The sequence below is a fragment of the Phasianus colchicus genome, chromosome 3 (genome assembly GCF_987193195.1).
Source record: "Phasianus colchicus chromosome 3, bPhaCol1.hap1.1, whole genome shotgun sequence".
Classification (NCBI taxonomy): Eukaryota; Metazoa; Chordata; class Aves; order Galliformes; family Phasianidae; genus Phasianus; species Phasianus colchicus.
In genome coordinates this window covers 5208353-5226963 of record NC_143438.1, presented here as the reverse complement: position 1 = coordinate 5226963, position 18611 = coordinate 5208353, and the positions used below count along the sequence as shown (strand labels likewise).

The 18611-nt window shown below is 41.2% G+C and overlaps 1 protein-coding gene across 3 annotated transcripts in view; it reads right to left on the bottom strand.

The window, feature by feature from the left end:
- Positions 1-18611, bottom strand: part of KIAA0319 (KIAA0319 ortholog) — a 52765-nt gene that overhangs the window by 16261 nt on the left and 17893 nt on the right. For all 3 annotated transcript variants that reach the window (XM_090136852.1, XM_031609983.2, XM_090136853.1), the window contains exons 4-15: positions 16271-16454; positions 14031-14135; positions 13262-13359; positions 12786-12873; positions 12231-12323; positions 11211-11343; positions 6995-7223; positions 5361-5484; positions 3279-3411; positions 2229-2377; positions 1212-1363; positions 399-537 (exon numbers count right to left, since the gene is read on the bottom strand). In XM_090136852.1, coding sequence (XP_089992978.1) covers positions 399-537; positions 1212-1363; positions 2229-2377; positions 3279-3411; positions 5361-5484; positions 6995-7223; positions 11211-11343; positions 12231-12323; positions 12786-12873; positions 13262-13359; positions 14031-14135; positions 16271-16454 — 1627 coding nt within the window. The remainder of the gene's footprint in view (positions 1-398; positions 538-1211; positions 1364-2228; positions 2378-3278; positions 3412-5360; positions 5485-6994; positions 7224-11210; positions 11344-12230; positions 12324-12785; positions 12874-13261; positions 13360-14030; positions 14136-16270; positions 16455-18611) is intronic.

Here is an 18611-nt window from a genome sequence, read left to right as displayed (position 1 = left end):
GCTCTTTGCTGTGAGCAGCCTTGGTTTAGCAGGCAACTATAAACATCAGTGTGTTATTAATGTTGTTTTTCTCCTAGAACCCAAACACAACATTATAGCAGACATTCCAAATAAAGCAATTCTGTCTCAGCTGAAACTAAGAGAGTAAGATGTGTAATTTTCATATATTTATCTATCCAGGACAGCTATGCTGCAAATGGTGGGAAAGAAGAACTCTGACATGTCTTGTTCAATACACACAATGCCAACTGAGAGAAGTGCAATAAGATGATAAGATGGTAGGAAGAGAGACTTATTTGTGTTTTAGCCTGACAAAATCTTGTCAACACTGGAAGAAGAGAAAAGGAGAACAAAGATGAGGTATTCACAACGTATCGATGACCTTTTAATTGTCATACCAGGCCGCACTTCAACAGTAGCAGAGTCAATATCTGAATCTCCTTTGGCATCTGTCACTTTCAAGTGAAAAATATAGATTCCTTCCACCAGATTAGTTAGCTGCAATACTGCTTCATGGTCTGAGCCATGGATCACATCCTGCAAAAACAGGCACCAGGATGGTTATACCCTCTGAAAAAACTGCAGACATGAATATCAACTCAGGTATCTGATATGACAGTGTGGGTTCTTGCTTTGGCTTTATGACAAATGTGACCTATCCACAAATCATAGCAGAATAATGCAAATTTGCAAGTGGGAGTTAATAAGGATCTCTGCATACAGTACAGATTCTTCTCATTAAAACAAAACGCAAAACAAAACAAAATAAAAACCACCTCAGATAGAACAGCTGACATCCTCAAGTCCCCATCTACCTGAAATCCCAAGACAGTCACATTTCTCAATTTTACTCTAGTATCATTAGTTCTGCTTTCTTATATATCATTTCCTCTCCTTGAAGTTTATGAATTTTCAACATTTCTGCCAGCTGTAACTGAAATCTCTCCAGTCCTCCTCATATACTTAAGTGAATTACTTCTAGAAGCTTTGCAATCATCTTACCTTCTCCTGTCTCACTTCTTACCAATTTGCACTACTGAAAAAGACACAAGCTACTTGAACCAAAGCATTACAGAGAGCTGAGGAGATAAATCAGATGTAGACAGCATCCTCTATTGCATCTCATGAGTCATCCCTGCTTGCCCTTCTGCAGTGAAGCAACATACATAAAAGCTGAATTTGAGTCCAGTTAAAACATTCAAAAAACTTACCCCTGCTGCCGGGCTTTGACCATCCCGAATCCACAAATATGACACAATCCCCTGGTCATCAGCAGATCTTGAGCCATCCAAGGTAACAGAGTTATTGGGAAGCACCAAAACATGCTTCCCACCAGCATGTGCCCGGGGTGGACTGTTGTTTTCTAGCCATAAAAGTAGCGGAGAAGAATTTGCTTTCAATTCATGCAAGATGTGACATACCATTGCCAACACACCCACACTTTAGTTCTCTACACTTATGATTACAGGCACTAAGAGAATCTTGTATCAAAGGGACAGCAGGTATACAGAATTTGGCTCTGGAATTAGAATAATCTGACAAAAGTAGATCTGCACCCTGAGTAGAACACTGACAAGAAATATTATCCAAAAAATTTATTCTAAAGCACTGTGGGGTACTCTATTCATAGTCCCACAGTAATTTTTGCATCTGATCACCTGAGTCAAGCAGAAGCTTAGAAACACAGCTCAGCATGAGAGCATTATGCTGGGCTCTCATCCGTAATAGAAGCTTGTGTGAAATCTTACTTTTTCATATCTGTATTTAAGCAAAGCAATAGTAACTAAAGATCCTGAATGCTTTTTGCTCACTGCTAGCAGTGAAATTATAACATGAACTTTGAGTATGGCCAAAATCACCAGAGAAGCATGAAAACATTTTCTTTCCAGAAGCCAGACATCACTGACTTCTGTGTAGAACATAACTGATAAGACAGAGCTCTGGAAAGCTGTGATGATAAATGCCTCACTGGTCTGATTATTAGCTGGAGAGAGAGGGGGAGAGAGAGGGTGGGGTGGAAGGCAGAGAGAGATGTAAAAGCAGGAAGTGATTTCAGCAGTTACTTGCAATACTTCTTTATTACAAAATGGCAGTTACTCTCCTTGAATCCCTTGAAAGATGATAACAAATACATTAGTCCTTTCTGTTCTGAGTTTCTTTATGTTGTCAGTGACTAAGCTAACTGGCAAGCTGCCTACTACATCCTAAGCAGCAGCAACTATGCTTACCTTCCTTCACAGTAATAGACAGCATACATGCACTGCTTAACCCCTGCTGGTCTTTAACTGTCAGTCTGAAGCGATAGGTGCCAACCTGAAGACCAGACACAGTTGCTATTGCTTTGTCACCATTTTCCATCTGCACGTAGCTTGGCCCACTGAAACAAAACATCTCATAAAAATTATTTGTTAAAGCCAGACAAAATTCTCTGAGAGCAGCATCACTCATTTCATTTGCTGTTATGGATATTGGGGTTCTATCACTTCTATAAGCATTGACAGTGAAGAAATTATGACAGTGAGTTTAGAGAGTTCATAATTACATCTTTTTCTGACATTCAAAACACTCAAGCAGCACACATACCATCATCAGAAGGGTAGAAAATGCACCCCAGTTCAGCCTCCTTGCTGTACTATTCTATGGGAGCATATGCAAATGCTGCTGGTCTAAAAGTCACTTACAACACATACTGGGTGTCAACAAATTTATTTCTGTACTGTGGACAGGACAGCTGCACAAACTAATACCTTTGTTCTTTTATTAAGGACCAATTAGCTCTGTATTTGAGCATACAATTACAAGCTTCTCTACAGCATTTTAATCACTATTCAAGAGTGCTTCAGTCATTTCATTTAGCTCCAGCTAAAGGGATTGTTTGGATAATTTTTCCTTTGTTATCCAACAAACAGGAGAGATTATGAAAGCACTGACTGGAAAAATTACACATTACAGGAGAGTACCTACGCCTGTTGCCCTCCTTAATGGAAGATAAGAGAGTTCCTGTAATTTCCTCATAAAATAACTTTGTGACTCCAGGTTTCAAAATGACACAGAATAAAACATAAGCAGGCCCACACGAATTTAAAATTCTTATCTCTCAACCTATTACCACCTAAGGAGGAAAACTCTCAAAGCAGTTTTCAAACACTGCTTCACCCAACAGTATTGATTAAGAGGCTCTGGAAGTCAAGTAGTAATTTCACTTTTTTCCCTCCCTCTTTCTTTTTTTTTTCTCTAAACTGTAGATTAGTAATACATCCCTTTAGATACCTGATTACCTGATATTTTCCCAGTGGTAGAGGACAATGCCTTGGTCATCTTGGCTTTTGCTTCCATCCAGCGTAGTACTTTCTACTGGGAATGTCAATTCCTTGTCAGGGCCAGCCACTGCTACTGGAGGGCTGTTATTTTCTGTAAAAATAAGATTTAGTGTATCACATTTGCTGGTTAGTTGCTAAGACTGTCAATCAGCAAGAAGATTTTACACAGAATATAAAATTAGAAGCCTGCCAGGAGGCTCAAAAGCATGAACCAGAGAATCAGAGAACCACATAGTGGCTTAAGTTGGAAGAAATCTCTGGGTTCATCTGATCCAGCCCCTGCTCAAAAAGGGAAACCCAAAGCAGTTGTCCAGGCTCATGTTCAGGCTTCTGAAGATCTCTAAGAGGAGACTCCGCAGCCTGTTTAGACAACCTGCACCAGTGCTCCATCACCCATACAGCACACAGGTGTTCCAGGTGTTCAGAGGGAACCTCTTATGTTCCATTTTATGCCCACTGCCCTGGCATTGGATGTATTTCTCCATCTTCTTTGCAATCTCCCTTTGGTATATCTGCCAATAAGATCCCCTTCTGCTCTCCCCTCATCTACCAGGTTAGAGATTTGATAATAGAAGCTTATCTGGTTGGTTAGGCATGACTTCCTTTTGGGGAACCTGAGCTGACTGCCTTGATGATTTTCATGTCCTTCTTGTCCCTGGAAATGGTTTCTAGGATTTAGATGTTCCACCACTTCCTAGGGATCGAATATAACATGCACAAACCAGTAAAAAGTACTTGGTGGGAGAGACCAGCTCTGCAACAAGTCAAGTTCTGTTACCAAATTTTGTTGTTGTGGCATGCTAAACCACCAACACTACTATTCTCCTCTATATTCATTTCCACTTTAACCTGAATTCAGCAATAGTTCCTTCCCACTTCAACAATGTCACCAATCTAAAACATACTACCCATACATGCTGTACTTGCAGTTCTCATTCCTGGTTCCTTTGGTAAATGCCCATTGCAAAGTTTCCCTAAAAAGGGTCATTGACATTTAAGAGGAAATTCTTTACTCAGAGGGTGCTGAAGCACAGGAAGAGGTTGCCCAGAGAAGCTGTGGATGCTTCACTCCTGGAGGTGTTCAAGGCCAGTTTCAATGGGGCTCTGGTCTTATGGGAAGTGTTCTGGCCCATGGCAGGGGGATGGAACTAGAGGATCTTTAAGGTTCCTTTCAACTCAATGCATTCAATGGTTCTAGAAGTAGCTGTAGAATGAGCAAAATGATGGAGCTCTAACATTGCTCCACAGTGTAATATGAGACCTTCACATGAGCAGAAATGTTCACAGATGTAAGAACGTGCAATATGCAAACATATTATCAAAAATTGGAAAAAAAAATACTTTGTAGGCCTGGTGCACTTGCATCTACTCATCATTCAGCTCCCAAATCTAAACAATGATGTGAAAGAAGCAGCGTTTGAAACTCTCTGCTTGACATTTTTTCTTCTAGCAAAAGAATCCTAGTGAGAATTTAGATTGCACCAGGATTCTTGAAGAAATGCAAAACAGTAAGAAATTGAACAAATCACTGGTTGACATGGTGAACAACTTAGCAGGGTATTAAACTGAAAGCTACATTTTAGTTTTTAAAAGTACACTCAAACATGCATAGTGCCTTATATAATCAGGCCAATGGGAGCCGTCAGGATTACTGCCTGGATTTCCTGGTATGCTGCACTTGTTTTTACTGTTTGTTTTGATAGGAAACAGAGGTAAAAGAGTCCTTGATGCAGGCACACCAAATTTTCAGACTGCCACCTGAATAGTGCAATACAAGCACCAGGAATGGGCTGCCCAGGGAGGTGGTGGAGTCACTGACCCTGGAGGTGTTCAAGGAACATTTGAATTTTGTGTTGAGGGACATGGTTTAGTGAGAACTATTGGTGATAGGTGGATGGTTGGACTGGATGATCTTGAAGGTCTTTTCCAACCTTGGTGATTCTGTGAATATGGGGAGATGAGATATCTGATGACAGTGCTAAGGCATTCAGGCTTGTCCACCCTGAAGGACACAGATGTGCCTGCAGTCAGTCAGCTTACCAGGCTGTACTATCAGAGTGACCTCAGCAGTGGACTGCTGCCTTGCTGAATCTGTGACTGTGAGCTGAAAAGTATAATCTCCTTCCTGCATTGCAGACAGCTGGAGGTATGGAGTCCGCACTCCCTACATGGCAGTGAGAGAGAGATGAGAAAAAGTACTCATGGAGTACAAAAATATATCAAGAGAGCAGATGTGGAGGAAAAGTGAAGTACGTTTTAATTCCAAATAAGTATATGATTTGAGCAAAAACACCTTGCAGACAAAGAGGATACTTAAAATTTGACATACAGACAGGTGTAACATATTCAGTACTGCATCTGTCTATCAATGCAGAGATATAGTCATCAACATAAAATCTTAATTTCTTAATTTTTAGTATTACTGCTATGTTATTTCTGAACGACAATAATTGTTAGACACATGGGACATTAACAATGACATTGTTTAATCCAGTATTTATTTCTAAAAACAGTTAAATGCAAAAATAAGTCATTAAAAAGAACAACAACATACTTGATTCCAGCCAGGTAGGCTTATGGAAATAAAGTTAAACAAGACAACTCTGCTCTGAGCATATACTTCCAGCAGTATTAGTTAGTATATACATATATATATACAAAAGTTCACAAAAAGATTAGGCCCAACTATATGCCCTTTTGCTAACAAAATGACCATTTATGTATCTCATGAGGAATCATCCTTTCCATCTTCATCAATCAAAATTACAATTGTCACAGTTATACAGGGAAGTCTAATATGAACTAAAGGATACGATACATGATTATCTGACCATCAGAGCTTATTTTCTAAAATGATCTATATAAAGTGGTCTCTTTCCAATTTGAAAAGTCTAAAGCATTTGCCTTTTTTAACACAGAAAGCTCACTTCTCTCATAAAAATGGCTTCTGAAGTTCTGAAGCTGGAATCATTATATTAATTATTTTAATCATCTAAACAGCTACAAGAACCTGCACCCCAGTGAGTGTAAGTGCACTCAAATACAAATTGTATTTGTATGGATTTGAGTTCTCAGATTTAAAAAAAAACAAAAGATAAAAGATAAAATAAATATGTAGCCATAAAGAATAAGAGTAAAATAATCAATTAGCATTCATAGGAAACCCGTGTTTTATTAAGATTGAATCAAAAAACACACCAGTGTGTCAGCAAGAAATTGACAAAAGTCTTGTAAGTTTTCACTCAGAACATTAATTTCTTGTTTGAGTCCTACTGTTTCCAGGAAAATGAACTGTTTAACAAAAACTTGGGCAAGTCTAATCTTCTCTCAATAAAAAGTTTGCACCATGTCTAGCCTCTCAGAAGATGCAAATCTGTGGAGCAAACTTCAGGGTCCAGGATTAGGCAGAGTGAACTGAGATTTTTTCCAAACCACCAGAAAACAAATAGCAGGGAACAGAAATGGCTACAAAGAATGATTAAAAAAAAAAAAAAAAGGAAAGAAAAAAAAATTACAAGTAGTAATAGAGTCTAAAAAGCTGAACACAACAGAAAGGAACAACAGCACTCTGGATATTTAAATGCTTCTGAAAAATTACTTTTGTATGTTTCTCTTCATATTGAAGGCAAAGATGAAAGAATTTTCTAATACTATGCAAGGAGAAATAGACATACCTGCATTGCTACAACCTTGTCTTTGCTTCTGGGACTGAGTGACCACTCATAGCTGACAATTTCATGGTCATCACTGCTCTGGTTTCCATTCAACGTAATGAAGTTCTGGGGCAAAGTGACTGCCTGATTAGGTCCTGCATTTGCAATAGGTGGGTAATCCACTGGTTTGTTGACACTCAGAGATGCAATTGTGGAGTTGGCTGCTCCGTCTGAATCAATCACAGTGAGTCTACAATAGAATAAAGGCAATACTGGAAATTTGTTAGATCAGACTGCTGACAAGTCAGAAGCCAAAGATTCCCATTTTGCTGGCACTCAAAGAGAACAAAATCACTCCCTAAAACAGAGCCACTGATTTAATTTTTATGAACCTGTGTTGCAGAAAGACAGCCTTCAACTGAGGTGGAAAGAAATTCGGAAGACTATTTTCAATCACAGCTTGCAATCTGTTTTTTTTAAAAATGCATATCTATTCTGGATCCCAGATGAAACCTCTTCCATGCAGTCAATGGCAACTCCATCAATTCGCAGAGATTTTGCTGTACGCTCTTTAAAAATGTACTCAGTAAAAAAACAGTGACTTCATTCATCTGCTACTGCGCAACAATCCCTGCACACAACACTACTGTGGATCTTCACAGACTGCCTCATCACAGCACAGTAACACCTCGTAACTTCTTATTTCTTAAACAAACTGCTACTAATACTAATGGAGCTTATTATCAGCTCTGATTTTGTAAGGAAATCTCAAGTAACTAAATGTAACATAGGGTTTAAACAATCGTTACTGCCTTTCAGAAACACAGTGGCATATTATCTAAAAATCTGACACCTGAAAGTGATGACAGACTGTTCTCCATGGTGTGGGAACTTGAAACTTCTTCATTTCACCACTCTTGTGACTAGTGCATACAGCCAAAAACATGGAAGGGAGCCACTCTTGAAGTCTTCCCCAAGAGAGAACAATAATGTTTACTGATCCTGCCATTAGCAACTGCAAACTTTTGCAATGGATGCACAACCAAGTGTGTTAGGAGTATCTTCCAGCTAATTTCCTGTGAGCTTGAACAGGCTGCTCTATTGTTTAAGTACCTCAGCCTCTCCCAAAGGCATATGGAAAAAGTGATTTCTTAATTCCCTTGTGGAGTTCAAGATCTTGAGTGGAAGGAGCAAAGCAAAAAGTAGGATTGCTACCCTGGACTTTAGGAGAGCCAACTTTGATCTCTTCCGGGACCTACTTGGAGCTATCCCGTGGGCTAGGGTGTTAGAAGGTAAGGGGGCCTGTGAGAGCTGGTTGGCATTTAAACAGCTCTTCTTCCAAGCCCAGGATCGGTGCGTCCCTGTGAGCAAGAAATCAGGAAAGGGTGGCAGGAGACCTGTGTGGATGAGCAAGGAGCTCATGCACAAACTCAAAGGGAAAAAGAAGGTCCATGAAATGTGGAAAAAGGGTCTGACCACTCGGGAAGAATATAGAAATGTTGTCAGGGCCTGCAGGGATGCGACGAGGAAGGCTAAAGCCCACCTGGAATTGAATCTAGCAAAGGTGGTAAAGGATAATAAAAAAGGTTTTTTTAAGTATGTTAACAGTAAAAGGAAGACTAGGGAGAATGTAGGTCCCCTACTAAGTGAGGGGGGTGTTCTGGTAACGGGGGATGCTGAGAAGGCGGAGATACTGAACGCCTTCTTTGCTTCTGTCTTCAGTGAAAAAGCTCCCCCTCGGGAATCCCAGGCCCTGGTGGTTAGTGAGAAGGTCTGGGGAATGGAAGACTTCCCTTTAGTCAGGGAAGAGGCGGTCCGAGAGCGCCTAGGCAACACCAATGTTCATAAATCCATGGGACCCGATGGGGTGCATCCACGGGTGCTGAGGGAGCTGGCAGAGGTGATTGCTGAACCGCTCTCTATCATCTTTGAGAGGTCTTGGAGAATGGGGGAGGTGCCTGAAGACTGGAGGATAGCCAATGTCACTCCGGTCTTCAAAAAGGGCAAGAAGGAAGATCCAGGTAATTACAGGCCAGTCAGCCTCACCTCTGTCCCTGGAAAGGTGATGGAACAGATTGTGCTGGATGCCATCTCCAGACAACCGGAAGAAAAGGAGGTTATCAGGAGTAGTCAGCACGGGTTCACCAGGGGGAGGTCGTGCTTGACCAACCTGGTAGCCTTCTATGATGTTGTCACTGGCTGGGTGGATGGGGGGAGAGCAGTGGATGTAGTCTACCTTGACTTCAGCAAGGCATTTGACACTGTCTCCCACGACATCCTTATAACGAAGCTGAGGAAGTGCGGGATAGATGAGTGGACAGTGAGGTGGGTTGAGAACTGGCTGACTGGCAGAGCACAGAGGGTTGTCATTGGCGGTGCAGAGTCTGGTTGGAGACCTGTAACCAGCGGTGTTCCCCAGGGGTCGGTGCTGGGACCGGTCCTGTTCAACATCTTCATCAGTGACCTTGATGAGGGGGTAGTGGCCACCCTCAGCAAGTTTGCTGATGATACGAAGTTGGGAGGATTGGCTGACACGCCCGAAGGCTGTGCTGCCATTCAGCGAGACCTGGACAGGCTGGAGAGCTGGGCAGTAAGGAACCAGATGAAGTTTAACAAAAGCAAGTGTAGAGTCTTGCACCTAGGGAGGAATAATTCCATGCACCGGTACAGGTTGGGGGATGACCTGCTGGAGAGGAGCTCTGCAGAGAGGGACCTGGGTGTCCTGGTGGACGACAGGTTGGCCATGAGCCAGCAGTGTGCCCTTGTGGCCAAAAAGGCCAATGGCATTCTGGGGTGCATTAAAAGGAGCGTGGCCAGCAGGTCGAGGGAGGTGATCCTCCCCCTCTACTCTGCCCTGGTAAGGCCTCATCTGGAGTACTGTGTCCAGTTCTGGGCTCCCCAGTACAAAAAAGACAGGGATCTCTTGGAAAGAGTCCAGCGGAGAGCCACAAAGATGGTGAAGGGCCTGGAGCATCTCCCCTATGAGGAAAGGCTAAGTGAGCTGGGTCTGTTTAGCCTTGAGAAGAGAAGACTGAGAGGGGACCTGATCCAGGTCTATAAATATCTAAGGTGTGGGGGGCAAAGTGGCGAGGCCAGACTCTTTTCAGCAGTGTGCGGAGACAGGACAAGGGGAAATGGCCAGAAGCTGGAGCATAGGAAGTTCCGCACCAATGTGCACAAGAACTTCTTTACAGTGAGGGTGACGGAGCACTGGAACAGGCTGCCCAGGGAGGTTGTGGAGTCTCCTTCTCTGGAGATATTCAAGACCCGCCTGGACGCCTACCTGTGCGACCTGGTGTAGGGATCCTGCTTTGGCAGGGGGGTTGGACTCGATGATCTCTGGAGGTCCCTTCCAACCCCTACGATTCTGTGATTCTGTGATTCTGTGTTCAGAGCATGCTTAAAAGCAATGTATGTGAGCTCTATCCTTTTCAACAGAGGAAAAGAAAACAGTAATCTTCTGCCATTATACAATATGGAACAATTCCAGTAAAGAACAGAGAACTGAAGCTGAAGCAATTTTTGGTGATGCTTATGCAAAGGGCCACGTTTAATATATGCCATACAATGGTCATCAACAGGCTTCAGCATTCTGCTGATGCTACACTGATATACGACGTACCGACCTGCAGGCTGTTACTCATTGGCAGCCAAGAGTGATTCAGTGAAAAATGCACAAGTCCAGGACAAGGTGCTAAATTGAAAAGTACAGAAAACGATCTCTGATTTTAATTAAAGCACCCAGGACTATAAACATTGTTTTTGTTGTCTGGACAAAATCCATCGCCAGTAAGGATTAACTGGAAGAAAACAGCAGCAACTCTCCTAAACTCAGCACACCATGGGACCTTGCATGGATCAGACTGCCAATACCATTCTGTTTGTCACCACTATTCAGGGGATGACTTTCACATCCTGACTTCAGTCTCATCTGAAAAAAAATGTATATATTCTCTTGAAGTTATTACTGCAGGAAGTGGAAGGTTATTTAATTCCTGATACCTTGATTTGCATAGGTTTGTGCTCCAGTGCATCACTATACCAGCGTCACAAAATCACTGCAAGTACTTCTTAATGAAATTGGTCCCCATGAAATGAAGGCAAAGAGCATACAAAAGAAAAAAGAAGTTCTTTAAGGAGGTATGGTATGCACAAGCACAAAAAAAAACCCCAAAACATCCAGCTGACATCACAGAAATGCCTAGAACTCAAAAGAAAATCATCCATGCAGGTGTACCTGAAAGTGTAATTTCCAAGAACAAGGTTAGACAAGTGCAAGACGGGTGTGTCAGCAGATGCCTTCTGCTCCCGCAAAGGACCTTTAATTTCTTCCCAGTGGTAACTCACAATCTTCATATCATCTGTACTTTCTACATGAATTAAAGAAAAATATATCAGTACCTTGTGTAACATCAGCCTGCGTGAATACTAAAGTCTCTCATGCACTGATTCCTAACTGTTTTTCTACAGTTCATGTACTACTGAACCAGATGATGAGTTACATTTTGAATGCTTTACCATAAACAAACAAAAGTAAAGTCAATCTCAGCCAGCCTCTCTGTGGATGAATCCCAGAAGTACAAAATGGCTCAATGATCACCTAGTTCCAAACCCCTGCCACAGGCAGGTTGACAACTGCTAGATCAAGCACTAGATCAGTTTGAGCAGGACTCCATCCAGCCTGGCCTTGAACATCTCCAGGGATGGGGCATCCACAACCTCTCTGGGCAACCTCACCACTCTGTCAGTAAAAAACTTCTCCCTGACAACTAATCCACATCCCCCCTTCCTTAGTTTAAAACTATCCCCCTTGTCTCTATCTCTGTATAAAGTTCATTTCCTTTCTGTTTATAATCTCCCTTTAAATATGGGAAGGCCACAATGAAGCTTCCCAGAGCTTTCTCCTCTCCAGTCCAAACAAACAAAGGTCCCTTAGCCTGTCTTCATAGAAGTGCTGCAGCCCTCTGATCATCTTTGTGCTCACCAGTGGACTCAGTTCATAAGCTTTACAACCTCCCTGTGTTGGGGACCCCAGACCTGGATGCAATATTTCAGATGGGGCATTCTACAACTTCTTATACGTTCTACAGTTTGTTTGTTCTTAGTATATATAAAAACAAACCACTTATAACTGCCCTCAAATTCCCAACATGAATAATGATTCAGGGAACTTCTGTGTGTTGAATGGAAAGAATTCCACTTGGTATTGATAAAAAGTGTTTTAACTGTATTAAAAATACAGGGTGTGAGTACATACGACTGCCATCAATGAAGGTAGAAGTTGTAGGCAAAGAAACTTCTTGTACTTTGGGCGAAGCAACAGCAACTGGTGGTTGGTTAATTCTGATTGCTGTGAGGAAGACAGGATTGAAAAAGATTGTGAGGACCTGGGCAAAGACAATCTGGTAACTCTACAAATCAATAGTCCTCAGTAATCTAAATCCAAAAATGACAGTTCTGCAGCATCTGCTGTCCAAGGGATACAAAAGGTTACTGAAGAGCAGAAGGCTTCTGCTGCAGCCCCTTCCATCTGGTACAACTCAATGAAGACCCGTGCACTGTAATTTGCAGCTACAGCCAGTTGAGCATCTAATGCCTGGTCCTTGTAGCAGAAAAGAGGAGCACAGAAGGTGTCATACCTCAAGCCTTGTACATGTTAGGCATGATCCTTAGCTGCATTTCCTTAAAATACTCAGAAGACATGAAATATATCTCTGGACTTCTGACTGCCCTCAGAAGACATACCGTTATATAAGCACATTGTATTACCATTTGTGTTGAAGAAATTAATTATTTTAGTCAACTGACTTACCTGGTTTGACAGTGACATTTACAAAACCTTCGCCAAAGGCATGTTCACCAGAAACTGTCACTTTGAAGGCATAAAGTCCCACCGACAGCTGAGACATACACAGAACAAATCCAGTTATGTGATGAAACATACAGATGCAACACGCATACAATCTGCCAATCATGTTGTAAACATAGGAAAATCTGGATACCTGAAACCTAGAGTTCCTTTCATAAACCCATACACGAGAAACACTGGTTACTGTTTAGAGGTGAGGAAAACAAAGCCAACACTTAGGAATTTTTACTCTATCTTAGAAAATTATGAGGGCACTCTGAGAAGATGGCATGTTTCTGAAGAAAGAGTTGGTGATACATGCAAGTGAAGAAAACTCACAGTAATATGAATTCCTCAAATAAAGGCACCCTTCATCATAGGTTAAATTCCTGTGAAAGAACTGGACAAACTAAATAAGCTTGAGCTTACAGTTCACTTACATGAGAGAGCTTCAGTGTCCGGGTGTACCTGTGCTCCATTTCACCACCATAATCAGCAGGGTGACTAATTAATCTCCATTCATAGTTGTAGGATGTTTCTTAGTGCAATAACACAATAAAAGAATAATAAGCTTTCCCTTCTAGATAAGTGCAGGAAACAAAGAAATCAAGTTCACTACCAGTCAAATAAAATGCTACAGTAGGAAATCATGAGTGCTATTATTTGAGACAGAATAATGAAATTTTACAAATACAAGTCATGCTTCCATAGTATGCTGTAACTTGCTAAAATAGCAACAATAACAGTCTTCACAAATAACTTTAAAATCCAGCTTCACATGAAGTGAATGCATTTTACATGGCTATCTATGAAATATGTATTCTTTGCTACTGTAGCTCAGAATCTGGTGGTTTTAAGGTCAATGTGTTCAGATTCCACTTTTTTTCCCTCTCTGCTTAAAAGCAGGATGCTATAACCAGGGCAACATAATCCTTAGGTAGAAATGACAGGCTTTCTGTTGAATCATTTGGCTAATGAATTCAGATTCTGAAAATACAAGCCACTTCAAAACATGTGAAATTCAAAGAAGAAAATGCTCTCAGCAGTTGGATTCCAAAACAAACAAACAAACAAAAAAAAAACAGTAGAAGGAGTAGATAGGAAAGACATCTTCTCCCTAAGTGCAGATGATCACATAACTCAGGACTCACCTGCATTTATAAGTTGGCAGTGTGAACATGTCCTGTATGGCAGGGACATTTAACTCACCTGTTGGTGGTGGTGGGACGACAAAAGCATTCAGTTCAACCTCATTTTTGGGTAGCATCACTTGTATGTTATCTCCAGCAGACACAATAAGTTCTTTTACTGTATCTGAGACAGAATGAGAACATAATGTTTTAAAAGACAGGATGGGTATAGATTTAGTATCTTCAAGTATTATTTGTAACAGATTAAGCAAAATTTGGCAAATAGGCAAAGATAATTAAAAAAAAAAAAAGAAGACATTTCCCTGATACATAACCAAATAATTATAACCATGACTATGGCTACTTCACTTTTTACTGAACTATTCCAGACAATTGTTCTTTCCTAAATATGAATTATCATTTCACCTACTCCTATGAGTTCTGTTTTTTTTTTATATATCAGAGTTAACTTCGCTCTGCATAAAGAATTACACATTTTTCTTAATTTGTTGGAATTACAGAGTACAAAAAGAGCCATCAGAATCAGAAGAAACACCACATAACTTCATTGAATTAACTAATATAGTCCATCCTAAAACTAACCCTCTTTTCCACCAGGAAGCACTACTTCTGTATTTGTGTTGCATTTGGGTAAGCATACTATGTGCCCAGCTCATGGGGTCATCAAAGATTCTGCTAGTGGAACAGGGTTATCTCATAACTAAATTGCACATTCAACCAGTGTGTCATCCAGAAACAGTTCTTATCTGTGAAAAATCTTTTCTTTTCAAAAAATACTTTAGTCCACAAACCCACTCTCCAACAGAAACATACCAAAGTATAACTTCAAGCAAGGTTCTCACAGATCTATTTTTCAAAGGTTTTAAATTTGTTCCTGAATACTGGGAGTGCACAGAGCAGAAGTCCTCTAAAGGCAACACTCAACACTATCTAAACATCCAATTTAAACTCTTAATAGATGAGCAAGAGATGACTTAGCAGTGGCAGATGACAGATCAAAACAGGGATGAAGCAAAGAGGCAGTGATGACCTTCTGTCATTGCTTCTTAAATCTAAGAATTGCTCACAGAAGTTGACTTAGCCATCAGCAGAGTGGAGATTTGTGCTTCTAAAATCTTTTGACCTCCACAAGAGATGAGAATAAAATGTTTAGATGAGGGTGATGACCAAAAGAAAAGGAGACATTGTCTCCTATACCGAGATGGTAAGGCTGAGCACAAACTTGAGGCAATCCTTGTACAAAGCAGAACTTACAGTGAGATTCATCACAACCATCCCCTTCAGCTGCCTCTTCCAAGCACCTTTTCTGAATCTTCTTTAGCCTCCTATTGTGAAAAGAGGAGCTGCCCAGTCAACCCTCAGTGGTAATGATTATTCATTGCCTTGGAGAAAAATCCTCTTGCAACTCGTGTCTTTCCAATACCTCCTACCACTATGTGGCTAGTAGATCTACATCCTGCTGGCCAGGTCCTGGCAGAAGGTGCCAGGAATGTCCCAGATCAAACCCATTCTACCAGGAAGCAAAGTGCTTAGCTCTACATATCCCTCAGACGTACAGAAGAACATACATCTGTGCTTCTCTGACTCTTGTGGCCCTTCTAACCCTTTGCCAGGATACAAAGGAAGGGCGGAAATTTGCCAGAAGAAAGGAGTTAGATTAACATACACACAGAATTTAACACAATTACAGACAGCAGAGCAGTTAAAGACATCTTTTTCAAAACAAGAACTTTTTGCCCTGCAGCTCTAAGTCTTATAAGCCTTTTTAGAGTTTTGAAGTCATAACAAAACATTTTTTTTTAGGATTAAGTGGCCATGTTCTCCACTGTTAAGGGCTGAGCTTCCTCAAGTCCCACCTGTGTCCCTGTGTGATATCTGACAGCTACACATGGTGGGAACCCTACTGAAGAGTTTCTAGAAGGAATAGTATTCTGAAGCCACACAAAAACAACAGTATGGCTAGAAGAGACTGTCGTGAAACTCCAGAAAGTCTCACGTATTTCTCACCAATATAAAAAATAACTCATTAAGAAAATGCTCTTAATCTCTCAAGCTTTTTGCACAGCTGTATTTGCTTGAGTTATAATTTCCCACTGATGTTATGCTTGATCAGAATTTTGCTCCAGAAGTAACCAGCTAAAGGGGATGCAGCTTCCAGTGTTACTGAGGACTTCATGCTTAAGGCTGCATTTGAACAGAGTTTGTAACTAAGAAAAGGATGCAAACCTGACAGTATTAAAGCCCTCCCTGCCTCCCGTCCAGCAGGCCCTCAGATCTCCAGCTACACTGAAACATTACCTGCTTTGGCAGCAGTAGCAGGAGGTGTAAATTGCTGCAGGGGTTCAGATGGCACAGTATTACTGGGAAGCAGCATGATTCCATGGTCAGTCACATTGTCTGGTGCCACTGTAGGAGTCTGGGCTTTGTCTGACACGTCTAGGGAGAATTCCAGTTTGTCTGATGGAGGGGAATAAGAAGGAACCTGAAAAATGAATCATAGGGAAACAATGTCTCAAATAAGTCATTCTTTATCTTTACAGATTTACAGGTATGCTGTTCTTGAAAGAGAATGTGGGATTCACCTACTAACTTATATAGTCACAAGGTTTTACTCATAAAGATATCCATCAAAGAAGGAGTGTTTTGTTTCCCTTCCCCCCCCTCACCAGTCTCTATGGGAAATAATTTTTTTTCCAAGATGCAGATGCAGAAAAGGACTTTTTTTTTAAACTTTCCTCACTCCTAATGAAGCATCCTAAATCTCTCTATTTCAGTCAACAAGAAGTAATGTTCTTCTCACCCACCACCCTTGTAAGTGATCCAGAATTGCAATGAAAGACACAACAAGTTATGCAGCAATAAACAAGCACTGTGCTAGATTTGCCCATCACCCCTCCTTTCTCTCAGGCCCCATCACCTTCCCAAGACACAGTCTGAATGGGACAGTATATTTTCCATACCTTCTCCTACCAAGACTTACTTCTGACCATATACCTAGAGGAAAATATTTTCCCTATTATGGCACACAAAGGCAGCAGATATCTGGGGAGCATTAAAAAGAGAACGGCCAGCAGGTCAAGGGAGGTGATCCTCCCCCTCTACTCTGTCCTGGTCAGGCCTCACCTGGAGTACTGTGTCCAGTTCTGGGCTCCCCAGTATAAAAAAGACAGGGATCTCTTGGAGAGAGTCCAGAGGAGGGCCACAAAGATGATAAAGGCCCTGGAGCATCCCTGTGAGGAAAGGCTGTGCAACCTGGGTCTGTCAGCTTTGAGAAAAGAAGACTCAGAGGGGATCTGATTAATGTTTATAAATATTTTAAGTGTGGGAATCAAAGGGACACGGCCGACCTCTTTTCAGTCTGTGGGGACAGGAGAAATGGCCATAAACTGCAGCATAGGATGCTCTGCACCAATATGCAAAGGAAATTCTTCACGGTGAGGGTGACAGAGCACTGGAACAGGCTGTCGAGGTGGGTTGTGGATTCTCCTTCTCTGGAGATATTCAAGACCCTCCTGGATGCCTACCTGTGCAGCCTCTGGACGGGACCTCTGGAGATCATCTACTCCCATTTCTAGGCTATGATGGTACCTCAGCTAGACTGTATCTCAAGTTTTAATAAACTTGCAGTTTTCCACACACACACACTTTCGCCATTTCAATCATTCCCTCCATGAACCAAAGTTGCCTTCTTTACTTATCTTTTTCTTCCCTACAGCAATAGCAAAAAAAATTGGCATTTTTACAGCAAGAGAAAGGCAGCCGTTGGTTACAAACCTGTTGGAATTAAGGGAAATCCAGACAACACTGCTTGATTTCCTCTGAGGCATGACAAACACAGCAGATGCTGACTTTACAGCCTGTTTCAACTTTCCCACTGATCCCATTCTGTTCTGATGGAGCCAAAGACCATTTAGAACTGATCAAATCTGCTAACATACACAGGGAATAGGTGCATCTTTCTCAGATAGCTACATTACGTTTAAACTACTTAACAGATTTTAACTTTGGCTTTTCTTATTACCAGACACTAGAAAAGGATTCTGAGAACAGAAATTTATTCAGTTTATTCTACTGTGGTCCAAAAAAAAAAAAAACCAACCAACAAAACAACCAACACTGTCCCTTCTTATAAATCTTGCCCCTCTCTCATGTTCTAAAAGCATTATAAAAGCTATTTATTCAGCTCTATTACAACTAAAGCTCCACTTTAGGCATTTACTAACATGAATCCTATAGAACAAGACTTTATTGATGGAGAACTTATGTTTACTGGTATTGGCCTTTGGAGATGCTGGCAGGACCACTACCATTGCTAAGCTTATCACTTATAATTGAAACATCAAGTGACAGAAGGGCAGAACACCAGACCAGTCCTCTTATACCAGGTTCAAGCCTTGTTATCAGAATACTTCCAAAGAAACCCAACAAGGTTTTTGAAACAGTCCTGCTCTTCATCATCTGAAAGAGAAGTGTGCTTCAGTGATTCATCTATTAAGACAACCCTCTCCACTTCAGTCTTTTCTACACCGTAATGGACTGTAACTAACTTGAGTTTCAGGGTTATATTACGAAACAACAAACTTGTTTTATATGTTGAACAAAACAACTGTCATCACTTGCCTGCTTCTCAAGGGAAACA